Source organism: Sycon ciliatum, chromosome 10 (assembly GCF_964019385.1).
Source record: "Sycon ciliatum chromosome 10, ocSycCili1.1, whole genome shotgun sequence".
Classification (NCBI taxonomy): domain Eukaryota; kingdom Metazoa; phylum Porifera; class Calcarea; order Leucosolenida; family Sycettidae; genus Sycon; species Sycon ciliatum.
Window position 1 is genome coordinate 1,987,465 of NC_088652.1, and position 20,302 is coordinate 2,007,766.

The window sequence follows — 20,302 nt, forward strand, 5'->3', positions numbered from 1 at the left end:
ACAATTATGACCACACTTGATGTTTGAGGAGTTGGGACATTTTCTTCTCTAAATATCAACAGCTGGAATTCAAAACGTGTCAAATCCATTTTGGCCAATTTCTAGTTGACACCATGTCTGCTTCAGCTTAAAGAGTTCTTTCAGTTTGAACCTTGATCACAATTTTTTTGGCACTTAACGAGTTTTCCAGTGCTGCACTACAAATGCTTTGGGAGATGTAAACATTATGACCTAATACTAGGACTGCTCTTGCTCGTGCATGAGCAGCCAAGTTTGGTATGTATACCTTTTAGTGAAATCTCAGAAATTGTTGCCCTGTAGACACGATAGTGAGCCAACTGTCCAAGTCAAGACATCATGTGTTCCGACAATAATGGTTTTACAGTGGACATATCAACATGCAATAATTATCATAACGTATCCCATTCGATATCATACTTATGTTTTCTCACCAAGTTTCGAGCTTTGATCAATCCCACCACTGTTATCACTTGTAGAATGCCTGTTGTGGCAAATTTTTTATTATTATTTTGATATTGAAGTTCGGATTGAGGTTCATTCCTTTCTTTCTCTTCCTTCCCCTATTTCTTGTCCCTTTGGTTTTTAGCTATATACATTTTCCTTTCTTTTTGCTGTCCCACCCATGTAATGTAATTACCTTCCCGGTGGAACTGGCTTATTCACTTCGAGAGAAGTGAGTAAAGGAGACATAATAGTGGGCGTACATATTTCAGTTACACTTCTCCTTCAGCTGGATTTAGTAATATCATGCCAGCAACCCTGAGTTGAACATGTACACCAATATCTCTTTAGTGCAGCAGACATAGAGGTGACTGCACCCAAGTCTATAAGGCATCCGGGTGGCCTAGGTTTGCTGATGCAAGTTGTCATGGAAATAGAGACATCATTTGCCACATTTCTGGCCCTGCATAGCATCGAATGTGATACAGAGTTCTGGACACGTCAAAGTCACTTGGCAGTGAGCGGACCCGGACTGGGCGGACATTACAAGTATGGGTGTACTATCCTACTGTTTTCCACTTCGCTCTTTGACAATCTACCCAACTTTCCTCAGTTGCCCGATACACCATCAGAAACCAGAGCTACAGATATCTCAGTGTTCTGCCACGGGCAGTCAGTCGTCATCTGAAAACCAGCTGCAATACTTCAATGAGTCAAATAATTCAGTTCAGGGTGAAAAAACATAGTTCCGAGAATAAACGAGGATCTCCTGAAAGGCATATTGATGCATAGAAAGCTGCTTTAATTGAGAACTTTCCATTTTTCAAAGCAGCATCAATACTGTAGTCAAGTCAAGGCAAGCACAGCTGCCAGAGACATGCCACTGAAGACCATGACTGATCTGAGTGGGCTCAGAATGCGCGCTTTGGACAAGCAATCATGGAGGGAACTCTCAGCCTGAGCTGGTTTTGCTCGCGGCTGCAACGCACGGGGTAGTGAACCCAGGACAGAAGCGGACCAGGCATCATGACTTTGCACATCTATCGTTATGCTGCTTCATTACGCGACCTGTTTTATTATTATTATTATTATTATTATTATTATCAATACTGTCCATGAATCATTCTAGTCTGTTTAGGGTGATACTCCAAATTTGGCACATTCAGAAACTCGCAAATTTCAGTGTCGGCTTCTCTAATTATGGAGGGTACATTGTATATGCAGGAGGCGTATGTACTCTTTACAATACTGATGACACTACAGTTGATTAAGAACTTGTTGGGAAACTGATTTATAAAACAGGCTAGAGCTTACTGAGTCTCATCATTGCACGTAGACTCTACACCTGTGGAGAAAACAGAGAAACACACATACACACATGTATACATACACACACATATACACACGTACACACATGTACACACACACAAACACACGCATCTTAAGTTGCCATGAAGTCGAGACGACCCTAGGTCGGCGGAGCTCCCTAAACCTCAACACCCCTGCCTCGATTCAGGTTGTGCATGCTTTCCCTACCTGCACCTCATGTTTGTCATTTGTTTTAACACACTCACACACTCACACACAGACACATACAATCGTTCACAAACATACACCCACTCACACAGATCACAGTGATCACTGGAACTAAAGCAAAAGAGTAAGCCAGTCATGAATTCTTTCTATCATACTTAAATGTGTAATAGGTGTATTTATTCAACGACCATACAATATTCACTATTCGGGTTTCCCGCTCCTTCACCATAGTAATGAGAGCCACTCACGTATAGAAGAGCGCATGCTCCAGTGGTTCTCTAGTTGTTGTTCTGTTCTAGTCTTCTCTGGTCTACTTTCTTGTGAAAATATTTCGTTGGTATAATTATTCAATACTACAAACCCCCTGTGTTCTGGAAGTTTGAGGGGACTTCGTTTAGCCGGCAGCTAACAATTGCATAATTGTACAATTGTACATGTCACACAGCCAGCAAGACTAACTAACTGCATCAGTAGCATTCTAAACCCGTTGGAAGTCAGTGGAAAATATGCCAGTTTGGATGTTCTGTAGCCAACACACAAACTTGCTTGCCACCAGATCCAGCCATACAAACCTCCTTCGGTCATAGACATTGCACTGTATCCAATAACTCACAACCTTTCCCCTAAAAAATCTTACGATTTTCAACTTGAAGACAATTAGTCAGTAGTCACCCTACGGGTCGACCTACAGACGTGTGTTTCATTACAGCAGACCCCCGAAATGTTCAGTCCATTATGTATCTTTCATCCATTTGCGCCTTGATCCTTGAAGGGTGGTGGCGTTCCTACGGATGCGGAAAACCCGGCTTCCAGCCGAGTCTCACGCGAACCGTGAAAAAAAAAAAAAAAAAAATCCATTTCTTGATGTTGTCAAATGCACCTCGTGTTGGGGCTCCTGTAAGGCCAACAGCCTGCCTGAGTCACGCTGAATAATTCTTACCTAGCGATTGCAAGATATGATGCGGCTTTCAAATAGACATGGCCGTAAATAATCCCAAGCCAGTCAAGTACTCTGTTTCCAAGGACGTAACACTGTCAAATAGATGACTACTGCAGGGTTTGGCATTCAATCTTATATCAACATATTTATTAGTTCTATCAAAGAGAACAGCAGTATTCAGCCCTGCATAGATTTCTTATACACTAACGCACCATGACTTGACCTGTATAGATTTCTCAACCACTAACACACCATGACTGACCTGTAGAGATTTCGCATCCACTAACACACAATGACTACGCTTTCCAGCCGAACTCGATGCGTCGCCAGAACACACCATCGGGAAAGCAACACATGGTACTGAATCACTTCATATAGCTGTTTCGAGAGTAAAACTCTTGCCAGTGAAGAAGGTAGATAATGTAGAGTGGATAAGATCGTAGAGTGGATAAGTTTGCAAAGTGGATAAGATATTGAAAGGTTGCATGTTCAGCACAAGCTTACCGCTGGGTTGGCGCCAAACCACACAATCAAAATCCCTTGATCTGGTCGCAGGATTTGGACATCGGCGAGTTCCCCATCGTTGCTCCCGAGTCCCAAGACGACATGCACGGCAGACCAGCATTGCTATCAAGAACAGGCTGAATAGCATCATGCCACCGAGTGCTAGTTGGGTAGTGCCGAAATCCGCCGTCAGCTTGTCACCAGGTCCTGTCCACCAGTTTCTTGCTGTTTGGTTGCCCACACGCAAGCACAAATACATGTAATGGATGCAATCCGGAATGACATAATGCAATTTAGAATAACATCATAAATTCCATGATTACATCATTCAGTAACATCTTGTTGGGCACTCACCCATACAAACAGAACCTTTTTTCAGGAAGTGGAGTATTGCCGTCCCCTTAGGGTGAAATCTACCATAACTATAATCATCCCCTCTCCCCTCGACTGCAGGTCTAGCTCAGACTGCAGGTCTAGCTCAGACTGTAGGTCTAGCACAGACTGCAGGTCTAGCTCAGACTGCAGGTCTAGCTCAGACTGTAGGTCTAGCACAGACTGCAGGTCTAGCTCAGGCTGCAGGTCTAGCTCAGACTGCAGGTCTAGCTCAGGCTGCAGGTCTAGCTCAGACTGCAGGTCTAGCTCAGGCTGCAGGTCTAGCTCAGACTGCAGGTCTAGCTCAGACTGCAGGTCTAGCTCAGACTGCAGGTCTAGCTCAGACTGCAGGTCTAGCTCAGACTGCAGGTCTAGCTCAGACTGCAGGTCTAGCTCAGACTGCAGGTCTAGCTCAGACTGCAGGTCTAGCTCAGACTGCATGTATAGCTCAGACTGCAGGTCTAGCTCAGACTGCAGGTCTAGCTCAGACTGCAGGTCTAGCTCAGACTGCAGGTCTAGCTCAGACTGCAGGTCTAGCTCAGACTGTATGTATAGCTCAGACTGTAGATCTAGCTCCCTGGCCCTGTAGATACTGTAGTAACTCCGAGGAGAGTGAGTAGGACGACCCAGTGATGACGACCCAGTGTTGTCCTGGAATATGCAAAAGAGCCACACTACACGGAAGAGAAGATGACGAGAGCAAAGCAAGTGACTGTGACGAGGGGCGTAGCTCACACGTCTGTGGCCTGGTGCATCTGGTGACCAAGTGCCACCGGCAACCTCATGGTCTCCATATTGCATATTTTGGCTATGAAGTGCCTATGACGGCCATTTGCTGGTGTGGTGACTAGACAGAAGCTCCGCATCTGGTGAATACAGACAAAGCCTCCCACTGCTGCCAACACTACAGACCCTGATGCTTGCTTGGAGGACTGCTGGTCACCTGACAATAGCGTTGCTACAACCTTACTTTGCGAATGTAGTAAGTGTGTGCTGCAAGTATTATGGAAGCACTCTATTTTCTGCAAAGCACGTCCCGAATCAGCAAAAATCGGAAAAGTATGGCAGTGAGTGGACAGGACCACGTCATAAGCTGACGACGGATGTCGGCGTAATCCAACTGGCTCTCTGTGACATTGTCTCGGTCACACAATTTGACAAAGGCTCAACCAGCATACGTTGTACAGTACAATGCACGGTTATCAGGACACAATCTATCCGACGGCCGGATCAAAGCCGTGTGAGCAATTTGAAACCCGTAAATGAAAATAGTGTAATGCTGTCGTCGACGTTGTCTTTGAGACTATTTCCAATCAAAGACTGGCGGTCAATGCAAAGATATACTGGTAACCAGTAGAATGTCTTGTATACTCTGTCAAAGAGATTCAGTTGGGAGAGTGCTGCTGTTGCACTGAAATGTACATTGGTATGTGACAGTGACAGTCTGAAGACTGCCTCTCCTATTCACAACTGCAGCTCCTACTGTTCTGCAGCCTACCAACAGTGGATAGGGCTGGTAGTTGACAGACCTGGCCGAGGAGTTGGATATCGAACAATATCATCTGCAGTTTCTACCAGAAGGTGTAAGTACCACTGACGCTGAAGGTGAATCACCTCTGCAGTTTGTTAGTGTGTTATAGTGTTGACATGCTAATCTAGTAGTGTATACACGTTAGGTCCTCCCTCACTAGTGGATAATCTCTGGTCCATCGAAAAAGTTACAACAAGACATATTTTGTAGCAGTACTGGCATCTAAAGATATAAAAAGCACATTTCGTACTTAATATCGGGTACCCTCAATACAACATTAATTATTGACACTCAACTCGTTATTAGACGACTGAAAATATCCAAAAGATATCTACGGATACACATATATAATGTGTTACATGTTATTGCTTTATCAGGTGTGTGTTTTCACCTTGGTCCTGCTTGAACAAAATTTTCTGATACTGTGAGTTTGGCACTCCAGGGATTTGGGCCAAGGGTTGCTACAAGGAATTTTTGTGCTGACTAATTATCTCGGAACCGGACCTGGAAACAGTTGCATAGACCACGCTTTGCCAGGGGATATCAGATTTCTATTCACTAAACGGGTTTATGTACTAACCGCACTCATTGTATCGAGGGACGATCTGTTCATGTGTATGGCTCGAAATAAGCGCAAACTACAGTGGTGGCCAAGAAAACCCGACACGCGAGTCGAAAGCAGCACCAATGCTCAAGCGCCTCTTAATTTCCTCGCATGGGTAGTTGGATTGTGCACGATGTAATTGAAAAGGAAACGTGACACCACTTTTGATAGAGTCAGATTTGTTTTGCCACGATTGCTTATGGAACATTTTGTCTTGAATCTCATTACCCATTAGGATACCTCAACGCAAACACTCAAGATGTGGTATGTTTCCTGCATACGTCATCAAATTTTCGGGCTTGACCCATATAGGAAAGTTTTGTTTTTTCACGGCTGAGCGTAGCGAAAGAGTGCAAAAAACGTATTTTTCACTCGCAAATATTTTCATGCGTTTGCTCTTGTTCTGCGCAACTCCGTTCAACCTGACATCGTGGTCTTTGTTTTTCCTTGTGGTAGTTGAAGTTGCCCGCCCACCCACCCTAGTTTCATGAGGGTCTTCCGCTGTTCTTCCTGATATTCTATGGCAATGTGTGTGGCTTATGATTATGACATAACTGGTTATTACATACCATTTCTTGCTGTCTCTATTCTTGGGTCCGCCTGGCAGCGCAGGAATAATTAATGAAATAGAAAGGTTTTTTGGCCGAAAGGCGTGTTTTTCCTCTAGCCCGGTTGAGCGGTCGCGGCTACGAATGTAGGGAGTCATTGTTTTCAGGCGATCCCCTGCTGTCCAGTCACCCATGCTCACCACTGGCCATGCTGTTTCACTCGATTATACGGCCTTTTCTCCCGCTTGCTGGCGGTTCTTTGATGGATTTAGATGGTTTTTGGCTATTTATCTATTACCGGTATGTGGCTGCGAGTGTGGTTTTTTGCTTCTACTCATTTCTGGAAAACCACTACGGTGGTGAGTGTGATTGCTCTGGTAGACCACTACCCCATGTACTGAACAGTTGCTTTGTGAGTGAAAAGTTTGTTTTATCTATATTTCCAGCCTAAGAATGGGCCATGCCTGAATATTTGTTAAAGGTTGACGACGTGTGCAGCAAAGAGACCATATTTTGATTGTTTGTGTTCAGGTATCCTAATGTGTAATGTGTAAACGGCTGTACTGGGGTCTGTGAGTGATTAGAAAATGTACAATATCATCAGAAACTACTCCACCTTGGGTTGTTAGCGGGTTCTCCGTTGGGTTCGAGGGACTGGGTGGACTGGATGAGATCTCCGCTGTGTTTGAGGGGCTGGATGGACTGGGCCTGATCCCACCAACATTTCCATTGACGTAAAGCCACGACCACTGTCCAAAGGTGAATTGTTCGTTTACTGCGCTGATTCCAATATCGTACGCTTGTCCGGCACAGAGGCGACTCAAAATCACAGGTAGACTGCTGCTCTCATTCACATCTTAACAGGGCAGAACACAGAGCACATGACAAAGAGAGCATGGAGGGAGCATGACACAAAATGTTTGAAAGATCCTGTGCAAGTAGAACCCATGACTTCTTAATGCGGAGGTTCAGCATCATGAATGTTGCTTTCAAGTTGGTCAACATTTTTCGGTTCGCAAAACTGGATTGCGAACTTTACCATTTTTCGTTCGGAAATGTAGTCGAAACACAAATCCCGGATTCGTGTCAGGAGTATAAATTTACTACTCTCTACTGTCTATACACAATGTCCAATCGTGTACAACATGTGTGTGTGTGCGTCGTGCATGTGAGAATTCAGTTTCCTAATCCTTCTCATAACGCAAATTCCTTCACCGTGTTCGACTTTCCTTGGAGTGCGAGCATGAATGCAAATTTCGTCTTGCTAAACCTCTGTAATGACATTACTATGCATGGTACATTATTATGCATGGTGGACACAATGGAGTGTATCTCTTGGCTTGTCGAAGCCTAAAATTAGGCTTGAGAGGGCCGCTAGCCAGAGCTAGGCCACTGGGTGCCAGTGTTGCTCCGTTTCCGTGCCAATACAAAATGGCAACCCCTGGCCATACCAGTTAGTGATCATCCTTGAAAAATTCGGGGAAGAAGAATGAAGTTTCCTTGCGCTGCGAGCCATTTTCTGTGGTGCTGTCGTCCATTTTCGCCGAGCCTAATTTTAGGCTAGCTTTAACCCTTTCAGCCCTGACCGGAAAATCACCTCCCACTGGGCCAAAAATGGCAATTTTTGAAAATGCATATTCTGGTCCAAAATTGATTGGAGATGTTGGGCATGGACATATGCACTGAATCCAAAGACATTTTGTAGGATTTCATTGTACGAGACTTAACACCATATTTAGATATGCGACTTTTGGCGATTTTTTCTCAAAATTCATTCAATTTAGGCAATTGACGACAAAGACCAGACAAGCAATGGCAAGCAGCGCTATAACTGGTCAGTGTTGACTTCAGAATGGAGAAATGTCATAAAACATGCTTGATATGATCCTGGTGTTCTACGGCAACCTAGACTAGAGTACAGCAACTCGTTTTATACAGCGCTTGAATCATATGCGACTTCGCGATCCAGAATGGGTCTTTCTTTTTCTTGGGCGCCTCGTAAAGCTTGAATCCCCCAGCAGCTCTACCTACTTCAAGACAAAACCATGTGATGGACAGTGAGGATGCCGAGTACCTGGAGTAGCAACCACAGCAACTGCATCAGCTATGATAGCAGCCGGTGCAGTGGCAGCGGTTGGCTCACTGTGCTCGGCGCATCCCAGGGTGAATCATCACTGGCCGCACGCGTCCGTACATACGCGGCACAGGTAAAGTCATATTGATGGAGAATGCAATACTGCTCATTCTCTGATCTAGACACTCACTGGCAAGACAATCCAGCTATCAAAATGGTCTGAAGCATTCCCTAAACAGCCGAGTGCATACTGCGTACCGGTGTATGTATGCATGAAAATTCAAGAAACAATCGGCTGTGCAATTTCTGATAGTAGTTCAAAATTGCACAATTGTTGACTATCTGGATTATTCTGGATTCATATTAGATAGCAATCTCCGTCCTGTAGGTGCCTGGCATACAATACTTACATAATAGCGAGAGTTCCCAGATTGCCTAGAGTGCTCAACACCACAAGGATGGAGCATTACCACAAAGGCGGAAGAGAATAGAGACAGCCGGCTAGGTCATTGTTGTAACGCTTCGTTTCATGCACATAGCAAAGCTAAGGCAATCCTCAGACAACTGATAACCTGTACATCATCTGGGTCCAAATTTATACCCAGGCAGGTAGCTAAAACAGGGCGCGCAAAGTCAGTAAAGCGCGAAAAAGCAGGCGGCATAGCGCGCAAAGGTGGCAAAAGCGCGACATTAGTGTGACATTTCAAGTGATACGTTATTAGGGAGACATGGTGCGGATTAAGTCGGTTATTACATGGGAGGTGAGAAAAGGAGGGAGAGAAGGAGGGGTGACAGTCAAGTAACACGTTAGTTACAGTGACGGCAGGCAGGCCTGGCCTGGGCCTGGTGGCGGCATGCAGGTGACTGAGTGACGCCAGTGCCGTAGCGCGAGAGGTAGAACCTATTCTGGTGTCGACATTCTGATACTAATTCTGATTTTTTGTTAGGAGCGTGGCTGCGTCAGCGCGGATGATTTTGACCTTCTCCGCTAAGCACAGGCCGCATCTTGTTGAGATGTTGCTGTAGGTCTTTGCTCTGTCGACGATGCACCATCTGATGTCGTACTCTTCACCCTGGTCTTGCAGTGCCCACAGGTGCTTCGACAGCTGCGTGCTTTTGCGGTACGTTTCGTATCTCATAGTCGCGAGGTGGTTGCTATAGCGCGTCTTGAACGGTGTCTCGCAAAGCCCGAAGTACCGCCTCTCGTCACCTGAGCTCCGGGCCGTGACGTTCGCTTGATAGACCACCTGCAAACACCGGCCGTCCAGAGGGCAAGAGGGTTTAGCTCGACAGTTGCATTCCTCTGCTGGTTTTCGCACGTCGGCCGGGGCCAGCACTTTCTGATTGTGCCCCCTGATTATGCAGGCCATGTTGGGCATACACGAGTAGCTGACCTTGACCGTATTTTTGTTGAAAATTTTAGAAAGAGGTGACGATGCCGGGAAGTGCTTTCGAACCAGCGTCAGGAACCTCTGGCCGATACTGGTAGACACGGATTTGCTGAATGGCGGGTTGTACGAAATTATGTTTCTGTTTCTTTCTCGGCTCTTCTTTGCCTGGCCGCCGTTGTTGAATGTTAGTGCGGCCGGGAATCCGCTGGCTGATAGTGCTTCCTCAGGGCATATATTAACGGCCGGACATCGGACATTTTCCGGCCATTTTCGGCAACTGACTGGACGTTTTTATTTTCACCGGACATAGTGTCCGGTCAAAAAGGAAAAAAAGAGCAGCGACCTTTCGACCTTTTTATGCAGAGTTGGGCTTTCTTAGGCCGCTTCGTGCCAACTGCGACTTGCATATCGTACAACTAACACGTCTACACCGTAGCCTCAGGCGTGGACTTCACCATATTTACTTGATCCGCCTGTAGCAACGCGGTTGCCACAGTCAATTCACACTTTCGACCTTTGGCACATGGTGTCGACTTCGCACCTGAATCGATGGGTTGAACTGCAGTGCAGTTGTTCGCTCTTGAGAGGAAGATGTCATCTTTTTATTTTTCACTCAGAGTCCGCAGTTGTAAAAACTTCAGCGAGGCTTTCATAACCGGATCCAAGAACCTGAGAACATCAGCGTTCAACTTGAGGATCATGCTGGAACGGAGATGCATAAACGAGCAGTGAATCTTTTCCGCAGGCAAGAGTGTCCCGCTCGAAATGAATTCGCTCCAATTGCGAAGGCACTGTGCGAGATGGACGATGGTGCTGCCGCTATTGCACGACGCAAATTCGAAGGTCCAGGAGCATATCGCGTTCGCAAAATTCTTGACTGCAACGCTTTCTTGTACATACATTTGTCGTCAGTTGTTGTTGTTGTTGTTACTTTATTTTACTTCACCAGAATTACAGGCAGTGGAATGCCTTCTCACTAGACCAGGTCTAGTTCTCACAAATGATGAAGAATGTGAATGAACATGCTAAAGCTCATGAAAAACAAGAAATAGAAAAAGAGGAGAAAAATTTGTGTTTTATATTTTATGACGGTATTTGTATGTGAGTGACAGTGATTACATGACAAGGGAAAGAAAATAAAAAGATAGAAAGAAAAGAGTAAGGAATAAACGAAGCAGATGTATGAAATAGAAATAGAGTCAGTAAAATAGTTCAGTTTCTAATACAAATAAATTGGAGAATTGTGCATAGTAATGTGTGAGATAAGTCCACATGATGAGTCATTGTGAATAATACTTCAGTACTACTAAAAAAAAAGAAGAAGAAACACCCTGAGAATGTGTTGTGGAACATATCCGGGCATGTCCGGACAGATTTCAAAACGGAAGGACATTTGTCTGAGCTAAATGAAATCCTTAAGCTATGCCCTGCTTCCTTGTAGACCGGTGCAGCATTGCTGAAGGCCTCTTGATCGCACGTCTTTGCTCACCAATTACTTGACTACGCTGCCAAACAAGTGTTTGAACAAAATTTGAGAAGATGATCGCCACCGGTTCATGAATGAAGCACAGCTTGAACGCGCTCGACAACATTTTTTAATTCCGTCATTTTTCACCTTTTTTTTTACGAAACCTCAAAGACATGTTTTAGCTGATCGTGGCCCAAATATTGATGGATCCCTGATGTACATGTTTATGCAGTAGCCGCACTTGGACGTACCTTTGTCTTTGACACGGTGGGTGCAGTTATGGCAGGTGCATGTGTACCTAGCTGGTTGGAAATCCTAGAGCAGACACTGCATGTGGGTACCCCAGTACTTACATTGCCAGTAGAGGAAGCCCTGTAGAGCGCAACTGTTTTTAACTCTATGCCTGCTGCAGTCCCATCGTTTGTTACCCCTGCATTCCACACTGGTGTATTGGATATAAATTTCCGCTACTCGATCTTCTGGCTTTGGAGCCTGTAAACACCACACAGGACACAGGAAGTAAAAACATGCAGAAGGAATGTCTATATCATAGCGTAGCTTGTAGCTCTTTGGTCTTCTTTTCTTCTTAGACTTGGTCCGCCAAGTTACGTACAATTGGCCCTTATCTTCGCACTTGATTTTTCTGTGTTCAGCCTGTGTCATAGTGCATGGAACCACTGATTCATCATCCAAACATAACCAGACGATTGCATCCGACAACATGGCAGCACAAACCATCACAGAAGTTATGATCGGTTCGTTTGAATCGTTTTTGATTGGAGCTGCCACCGACGAACACTTCCGTCAGCGCAATGAAATGCTGCAACCTCAGCTCCAGTCCATAAAAATAGGTCACAAATATTCACACATCAGAGTGATGGCGAGTACAGTTTTTGCCTACTTCCAGCTGCCTGGTTCCAAGGATGGTTTACTGCAGGGAGGTATAGAAAAGCTGAAAAGCGCTTAGCGAGCTTGAATTGGAGTGCTCCCGCAAGTAAAGCGCCTAGTGAAGAGATATCGCCAGCAAATCACTGACAAAGAAACAACAACTCATGTCGAAATCTCCAGAAACCGAGATGAATCCGGTGGACACACTCTGAAGCTCACAGAGGATCGGGCAATGGAGCTGATAAAAAATATACGCCAACTCCTGAGGGAAATTCTCGTGCCAAGGACTTGCAGGAAACTCGCAGAAAAGAGTTACGCCTTCTCCAGAGTCAGTGTGACACTGTCACTGGTGCATTCGCTAGGTCAAGTACGCACAGGTGCTACATCAAGCAGAAGCTATCACTGCACTACAAGCACCAGCCTGGGTGCTGCTCAGCAAGTACGACAAGTGCAAGAGGCGATTTGAAAAACTGGCATGTTGTGGTGTTACCTTTTCGCCTCAAACAAAGGAATCATTGCAACGAACAGGGATAACACATGCAGCCACCACACGGGCAGTCTCACTCAGTTTCTGTGCGGCAAGATGACAGGCATGACAGGTGACTGCCTGTGAGCACGATTCGAGACGAGGAGATGTTGAACAAGATAAGAAATGCGCAGCAGCCACTCTTCGGATCGAATATGTTGAGCTCTTCCTCCAGCGACTATAGTCACGAGGAGGACGTGTGGGTTTCTAGGATTTTCGGCTGAGTTGCTTACTGGCATGTAAAATGTCACGTACATAGCGTTTTCTGATCGTGGCATGCTTCAAAATTTGCATTTTCTTCTTCAGATAAGAGTGAAGATGAGCGCCAATTTTAACTTTGGTGGCCTAAGTAAATTAATCCTTTGCTCAGTCCTGCCAAGTCTTAATGTTTAGCAGCGATTTCACTTGAGAGAAAGGTGCGAACAGGAAAATACTTTTACACGGTGAGCGGTGAGCTGCTCATTACTGTCAAACATGCTCGACATTCGAATCTTGACGTTGGTCGATTGTTGCAAACTCGCCATACTTTGTATTATTTCATAAACAATCTTCAGCATAGAAAAGTAGTAAATTATCCCTCGCAGTCAACAATGCGCTGGGAACAAAACATTTGCCTACAGAGGATGGATAGACACATACTGTATTATAGGGTTGATACTATCATATTGCAATCCATACACCGGCATCTGTAGAATATTCCAGGATATGAATGTCGAGCAAAAGTACTTCCTCCAGAAACAAAACTATGTGACTTTTTCACCATGGCCAGCAATCGAGGACATCTGAGAGTTGTAATTTTTGTACTCCTCCGAGGTGTGATTTTTGGCGTGCTGGGCCAAGCACAAGGAAGCCATCTGCAAAAAAACTGCAGAAAATGGTTGTTGTTTGATCCTTTGGTGTAATCTTGTTTCTAGTCGAAGCTAGTTGCTGTTTGGAGCAGAAACGCTGAAATTGACTATTTTCTGCATGTACTCATACATGTACTCATGTACTCAGGTATGCAGTCTCACTCGTATTTTAGCTCTTTTTCTGGAATGGATGCTGCTCTGCGCCCCTTGGTGAACCTTTCCTGCGCTCGTGGAGCAGCTGAAAAGGACCACTGGTATGTCTGGTTCCTGGTTTGAAAGTGGAGAGTCGACTTTTGTGCCTTGAAAAAGGAGTAGAGAGCGATAAAGGTACGTCTGTGGCTTATTTTTGAGTGCTCCTCGTACATTTTTGATCGTGATAGAAATTCTCAGACCAAAGTCAGCGCGATGATGGCCGTACAGTTTTCTTGTGGATTTTTTAGTTGTTTCATCTCGTATCTATGTCAGTATCGTGATGGTGAAGTGGAGAGGGTGATTTTCTTCCTCTAGGCTTCGTTCGGCCGACTTTGCTTCGTCCTCGTTGAAAACTGATGCTGAAAAAAAGGTTGATTCGCAAAATTATGTTGATTTTCAATGTACGTGGTGACATGCGATTGCTGGCTATGTAATTTTTGCTGCTGTTCTGTCGCTCTCTGAGTGGCTCTGTCGGCCTAAAACACTAGCAGTTGACATTTCCGAACCTTAACATGATTCACATTCTGGAAAGCCGACAGTCATCGTAAGGTAAAGGTGTCCAGCTGTAAACCAAGCGAAGCGACGATGTTTTGCATTTTGGTTCGCCAGGCACATTGCCAACAAAAGTACTGCTCACTGCACTTCGCTGCGAGTTTTTGGTTCAGAATGAGAAAGAGCAGGGCAATGGCACTGAGGAGCAAGAAGAGTGTGCAAGGGATAGCAGCTAGTGTTTAGAAATCTGCACAAACCCCAAAATCATCAGCCACAGTGAGAACAGGTCGGCAAGATGTCAAAACTCCAAACGCAAAGAAGAAGTGACAACCATCACTTTGCGCAGCAAAGCAAAGCTAAAAAGTTTAAAATCGAGTCGTCGTTCAGTGGAGGAGCTTGCCTTTTTCAGCAGCCTGCACTCCAATGTCTCTTTGGTTCCAAAGGAGGACAGTCGAGATCTCCTCGCAGCAGTTGTGCCGTGATGATGACAACAACGCGGAGAAAATGCGAAATGTTTGGCTTTGCCTGTACCCGTCGTTCCGGGGCATTCTCGAGAGCCAAGCCGATACCAGACTACAAACCACCACGGTCTTCACCTAGATGCTAGGGAAGGCAATGGTGTAAATCACGTACTGGTAACAGCGATGGCAATCAGGGATGCGGAAGTGCTCAGTGACATGCGAGAACGCGTCGATCGACCTGCCACTTTGGTTGGTTCCAGCCGCGATGAATCGAGCGATGGCGACTCAGACTGAGACTCTATTCCCATCCATCGACCTCGTAGATATTGTACACATGTCTATTGAGCATGTTGAAGTGTTTCTCTTCCAATAGAACACTTTTGTTGAGCACAATAACTCCTTGTAAAGTCATGTGAGAAAGTCACGAAGTTTTTGTTTCCCGAGGAAGTTGCGGACTAAAGAGTGCAGCATATGTCCTCTATTATTATAGCACAGAATCCCCTAAGCACACCTACGAGGATCACACTATACCATGGTCATGAAAGAAAAATGTCATTCGAAATATTCCCACCTTGACATTGAATGCTGCTAAAGCTGAGCTTAGGCGGACAGAGTGGATCACCTTCGGTCGGCTTGGTGGATCTGCTCAGACAGCATCATCAAAAAACATCACATTGCGCATCGAACAAGGCCTGATGATCAGAAACGTCAAATTCGTGAGCACATAGTCTCAGGGCATGGGGGGGGGGGGGGGTAGGGGAGACGCCACAAGACTATACCATACAAAGTTTAGCGATGGTGCAGGTCCAAGGTTGATGGGAGCAGCCGTTCCCGAGTTATACCAGCTTGAACTAAATATGGTGACATCATGATGACATCATTAACTCGCCCACCGATGCCCAGACCGGATTCATGACGTCAGAGAGATAGACAAAGTATGGGTGTAGATGGGGAAATTTCAGTTTTTGGCTCTCTTTGTCACAAAGAAGTTGGATGTTTTTTCAAACTTAACTCGCCCAGACCGGATTTATGACGTCAAAGAGATAGACGTGGTATGGGAGTAGATGGGGACATTTCAGTGTTTCGGCTCTCCATTTTCCCAAAGAAAAATTTCAGTATAGGACATATGGCACTCTACAAGTATCCGGACAGGAAAAATATTCTAGTATGAAATTGATTGTTCTTAAGTCGAGGCTGCGCAAACCAGCACACATTGGACAATACGCTGCGCGGTTATCAGTACACTCTCTGTCCAACAGCCGTATCGAACGTGTGAGCAATTTGAAATGAGTAAGAGAAAAATAGTGTAATGTCGTCGTTGATGTCTTGGAGACATTTCCCATCAACTACTGTCTTTGAATGCGAGCATTTAACCAGTATAATGTATTGTATACTCTGTCAAAGTAATTGTGTTCGAGTGTGCTGCTGTTGCACTGAAATGTATGTTGGCATGTGAGACCAACAGAAGCAAGATTTACTCTCCAGTTGACCACTGCAGCTCATCCCTATAATATTATGCAGTATACCGTCAAAAACATTGGGCTGCTAGTTGTAAGACTTGGCCGAGGAGTTGGATATCGAACACCATCATGTGCAGTTTCTACAAGGAAGGCGCAAGTACCACAGATGCTGAAGGTGGATCACCTCTGTAGTCAGTCATTGTGTTATTGTGCGTTGATCCTAATCTACATACATAATTATTTGTGTCGTACTACGGGTCAAACTAAAGTCGTGGCGAAGGAAATCCGACACACAAGCAGCACCAAGGCTCATGAGATCTCTTAGGCCCTTGCATGGATTGTTAATGATATAATTGAAATGGAAACGCGCTGTCTCTTTTGATAGGGGGTCAGATTTGGTCAGCTACTATGCATACATGAATTTTGACATGTTCCATCTCAATACACATTAGGATACCTCAACGCAAACACTCAAGAGTTCCTGCATACGTCATCTACGTTTCGGGCATGGCCCATACCGGAAAGTTTGTTTTCTCTGTTTCCAGCCTGAGAATGGGCCATGCTCGAACATTTGTTGAAAGATTGATGACGTATGCAGCAAAGAGACCATATTTTGATTGTTTGTGTTCAGGTATCCTAATGTGTAATGTGTAAACGGCTGTACTGGGGTCTGTGAGTGATTAGAAACATGTACAATATCATCACAAACTACTCCACCTAGGATTGTTAGCGGGTTCTCCGTTGTGTTTGAGGGGCTGGATGGACTGGATGAGGTCTCTGTTTCGTTCGAGGGGCTGGATGGACTGGACGAGGTGTCCGTTGGGCTTGAGGTGCTGGATGGACTGGACGAGGTCCCATTATTAGATCTGCTGGCATCGACGGCAAGCTGCGTATACGAGTTTAGTCCGTAGCCTTTGTCGTTCCTTGCGCGGATGTGAATATCGTACGCTTTTCCCGCACAGAGGTCACTGAAAGTAACAGGTAGACTGCTGCTCTCATTCACATCTTAACAGGGCATAACACAGAGCACATGACAATGAGAGCATGGAGTAGGCATGACATCATAATGATGTCATCAGAATTATTATGGAGCAAAACATTTGCTACTTCCTTGTTTGACATGGGCGCATGTTTAATTTTGTTTATTTCTTCGACCTAGTAATAGATCTGGAAGTCCACGGAGACCAGCAACAAGATTCAATGTTGATAGCCTAGCGACATTATGGGTTCCTTTGCGAAATGGCGAACTTCTACCCGCACTACGAGGTATTGCCCAGGAGGTCAGTAGAAGAGATGGTTTTATGATATTGGGAGACCTGAATGCAAAATTACGGAACGCCCGATCTGCTTCAGGAGGCGCAGTGGGATGTTTCTCAAAGCACGTATCAAGCAATGCGAACGGTGTGAGACTGATTGAGCTGTGTGAAGAGCAAAATCTCATTTATGCAACACTATGATCAAGCATCGTATGCAGCATCGTTCGACATGGTTCTCAGATGGGTTCGTACACAGGGATGGCCAAACTGTTCGAAACATGATTGATTTTGTGATTATGCGAAGATCAAACACAGTGCGCATTGTGAATGCCAGATCATACGGTGGATTCACAACAAGACCCGATCACCATCCGGTTATGGCAGATTTTCGACTGACATTCTGGCGGTGTACAACATCTAAAGTAACCAACGACGCTGTTTCATCAAGTACAACGAACCCACACAAGACTCTGCTGAAAGTTTCAAAAATGCCATAACAAGCACGTTGTCAGATATAAACACCCCGCCTGAAGATATGTCCACAATAGACCAAACCTGGGAGAGATTTGTGCTATCTACCTATGCAGCAGCGGAAAAGGCATTTGGAAGAAAGAAACCACAGAAGAGGATTGCTAGAAATACGAGCCCTGCTGTTATTGAGCTATCAAATCAACAAAAAGAAAAACACAGCCGGATACATATGGAGAAAGATCCAAATAAACGGAAAGAACTAACACAAAGTAGAAACAAGATCCTTCACCGTATCCGAGCATTACTCAAAAAAGAAGGTGACCTATATTGGCAGCACAAAGCGGAGGCGGTGGATGAATTACGCCCGGATACAAGATCGTACTTTAATGCCATTAAACAGCTAAAAGCACTTCGATATCCTGACAAACCTTCACCAGTACGACTCGCAAATGGTAGTGGTGAAATCGTCACAAATGTAAATTGGAATTTGGAGGAATTCAGCAAGTATTTCAGTGTTTTACCTGAGCGACCAGCCCGGCACAACCTAACTTACTCTTGGGATATCAGCAAACGCACTGCGCAGCCCAGCCTGGCCCATCTACGCGCGGCCGACAAGAACTCATAAACACTTTCATTTTTTTGCAAAATAAATCGTGCTTAGAAGATGCACGGAATGGCTGACTAGGCTGAGGAAAAGTAGAATCCAGAGACTCTCAAACAAATTCATGGTCCATCGCTTCTGACAATGGCAACGAAGACATCAGGGAGCTGATTGCAGCAACTCTCTACCAAGCGCGATGCAGGTTACTCACCAGGATAGGGCGCTTCCATCGCGCAAGAAATGGCCGCGAGCGAGAAATGCAAGTCCAATTTTGGAACGATCCAACCACGGCAATCCCTTGAAAATTGGCCTGTATACCTCTCATACTGGTGTTTCACGATGTGCAAACTTTCTGAGAAATCGACCGGGGAGAACGTGGTGAGTACGTGGGTCCTCCGTATCGCGTATGATTTGAATGGTCGCGGGGACAGAAGAACAGTAATTTTACGACTCCCAGCGGTGCAAACAGACCGCGGCCATGTTTTCTTTATAGGCCACGATCACGTTCAAAAAATCGATGACATAGTGCATGCGCAGAGGCCTGCGCAGTGCGTTCGCTGACATCCCTACAGTACGGCAGAAGACGAACAATTTACCTCCGAAGAGATTAGGAAGACCATCATGCACCAGAAAATCGGAGGCGCTGTTGGATGTGATGTGATCAGTGCGACACTGCTACGTACGGCTTCCACTGTCATTACTCCATGGCTGACTACCCTATTCAACTCCATTAAGAAACTCCATTATTGCCCACCTAACCTTAGATGTGGCCTCCTGGCGCCAGTATACAAACGAGGAAAACCTGTGGGTGCACCGAAAAGTTACAGACCGGTCATGCTCCTATCAGTTGTTAGCAAGGTGCTGACCCGCATCATTACCATGCGTTCACAACAATCTACCACCTCCATATGTACGTGAAAGTCAGGCAGGCTTTACACCTGGACGCTCCACGGCTCACGGAGTTTTCTATACCTGTGTTGTCATGTGCAAACGTGCACTACTCGATGACCGGAAATACTCCGCCGCACTATTAGACTCCAGCGGAGCATTTGATACCATTGTCCGTGAGAAGGCGTTGGCGCAGTTTTCAGACTCTGGAGCTGCCACTGATGTTGTTGCCACTCTGATCTCGGACACGACGGTGAGAGTGATGCTCAGTTCTCATTTAGGCAAAGCATTTGCTACAAATATCGGAGTAGTACAGGGGGATCCGCTCTCTCCCATCATGTACAACGTGTATGCTGAGGGAGCCATGCGCCACATTGATCCTATGCCATCGCACTTATCTTTGCAGGGCACCAACCACCCAATATGCAGACGATACAACAATCCATAACACGGAGAGGCGAGAAGTCGAGGAGATGGTCGAGAAATCAAGTGACCAATTCAAAGAAGATCCTAATGTTAAATAATCAGAAAACACAATAATATTACAGTAACTAAAGCCGACTCCTCTTGGCGATCTGTCAAGCTGCTTGGCTCTTTCGTTAGGGTCCGCAGAGGGTATTCAGGCAAGAATAGGTGCTGCAAATAGAGCGTTCGGCTCCATTTCGTGGAAGCGTCATATATATATCAAGAAGTTCAAAAACATTCATGGCTCCCATATGTTCATGTTTATGCAGTAACCGCACTTGGACATAGCCGGCTTTGACCCTTTTGGAGGAGGTGTGCCAGGTA

General features: G+C 45.4%; 1 protein-coding gene across 1 annotated transcript; it reads right to left on the reverse strand.

Moving 5' to 3' along the window:
- Nucleotides 1-1,772: 1,772 nt before the first annotated feature.
- Nucleotides 1,773-16,497, reverse strand: LOC135826218 (uncharacterized). The gene is made up of 6 exons (XM_065338848.1): nucleotides 16,482-16,497; nucleotides 15,409-15,479; nucleotides 11,784-11,922; nucleotides 7,114-7,353; nucleotides 3,443-3,667; nucleotides 1,773-1,807 (listed from the first exon to the last, which is right to left on the reverse strand). Exons 1-6 carry the CDS (start codon nucleotides 16,495-16,497, stop codon nucleotides 1,773-1,775), a joined length of 726 nt encoding a protein of 241 aa, XP_065194920.1.
- Between the last annotated feature and the right edge of the window lie 3,805 nt (nucleotides 16,498-20,302).

Excerpts from the sequence above, each read along its gene's own strand:
- LOC135826218 (XM_065338848.1), bottom strand. Across the intron at positions 7,354-11,783 it reads GGGCTTCCTCTACTGGCAAT|ATGTGAATGAGAGCAGCAGT; the intron begins GTAAGTACTGGG and ends TGCCCTGTTAAG. Across the intron at positions 3,668-7,113 it reads GAACCCGCTAACAACCCAAG|CAAGAAACTGGTGGACAGGA; the intron begins GTGGAGTAGTTT and ends GCAACCAAACAG.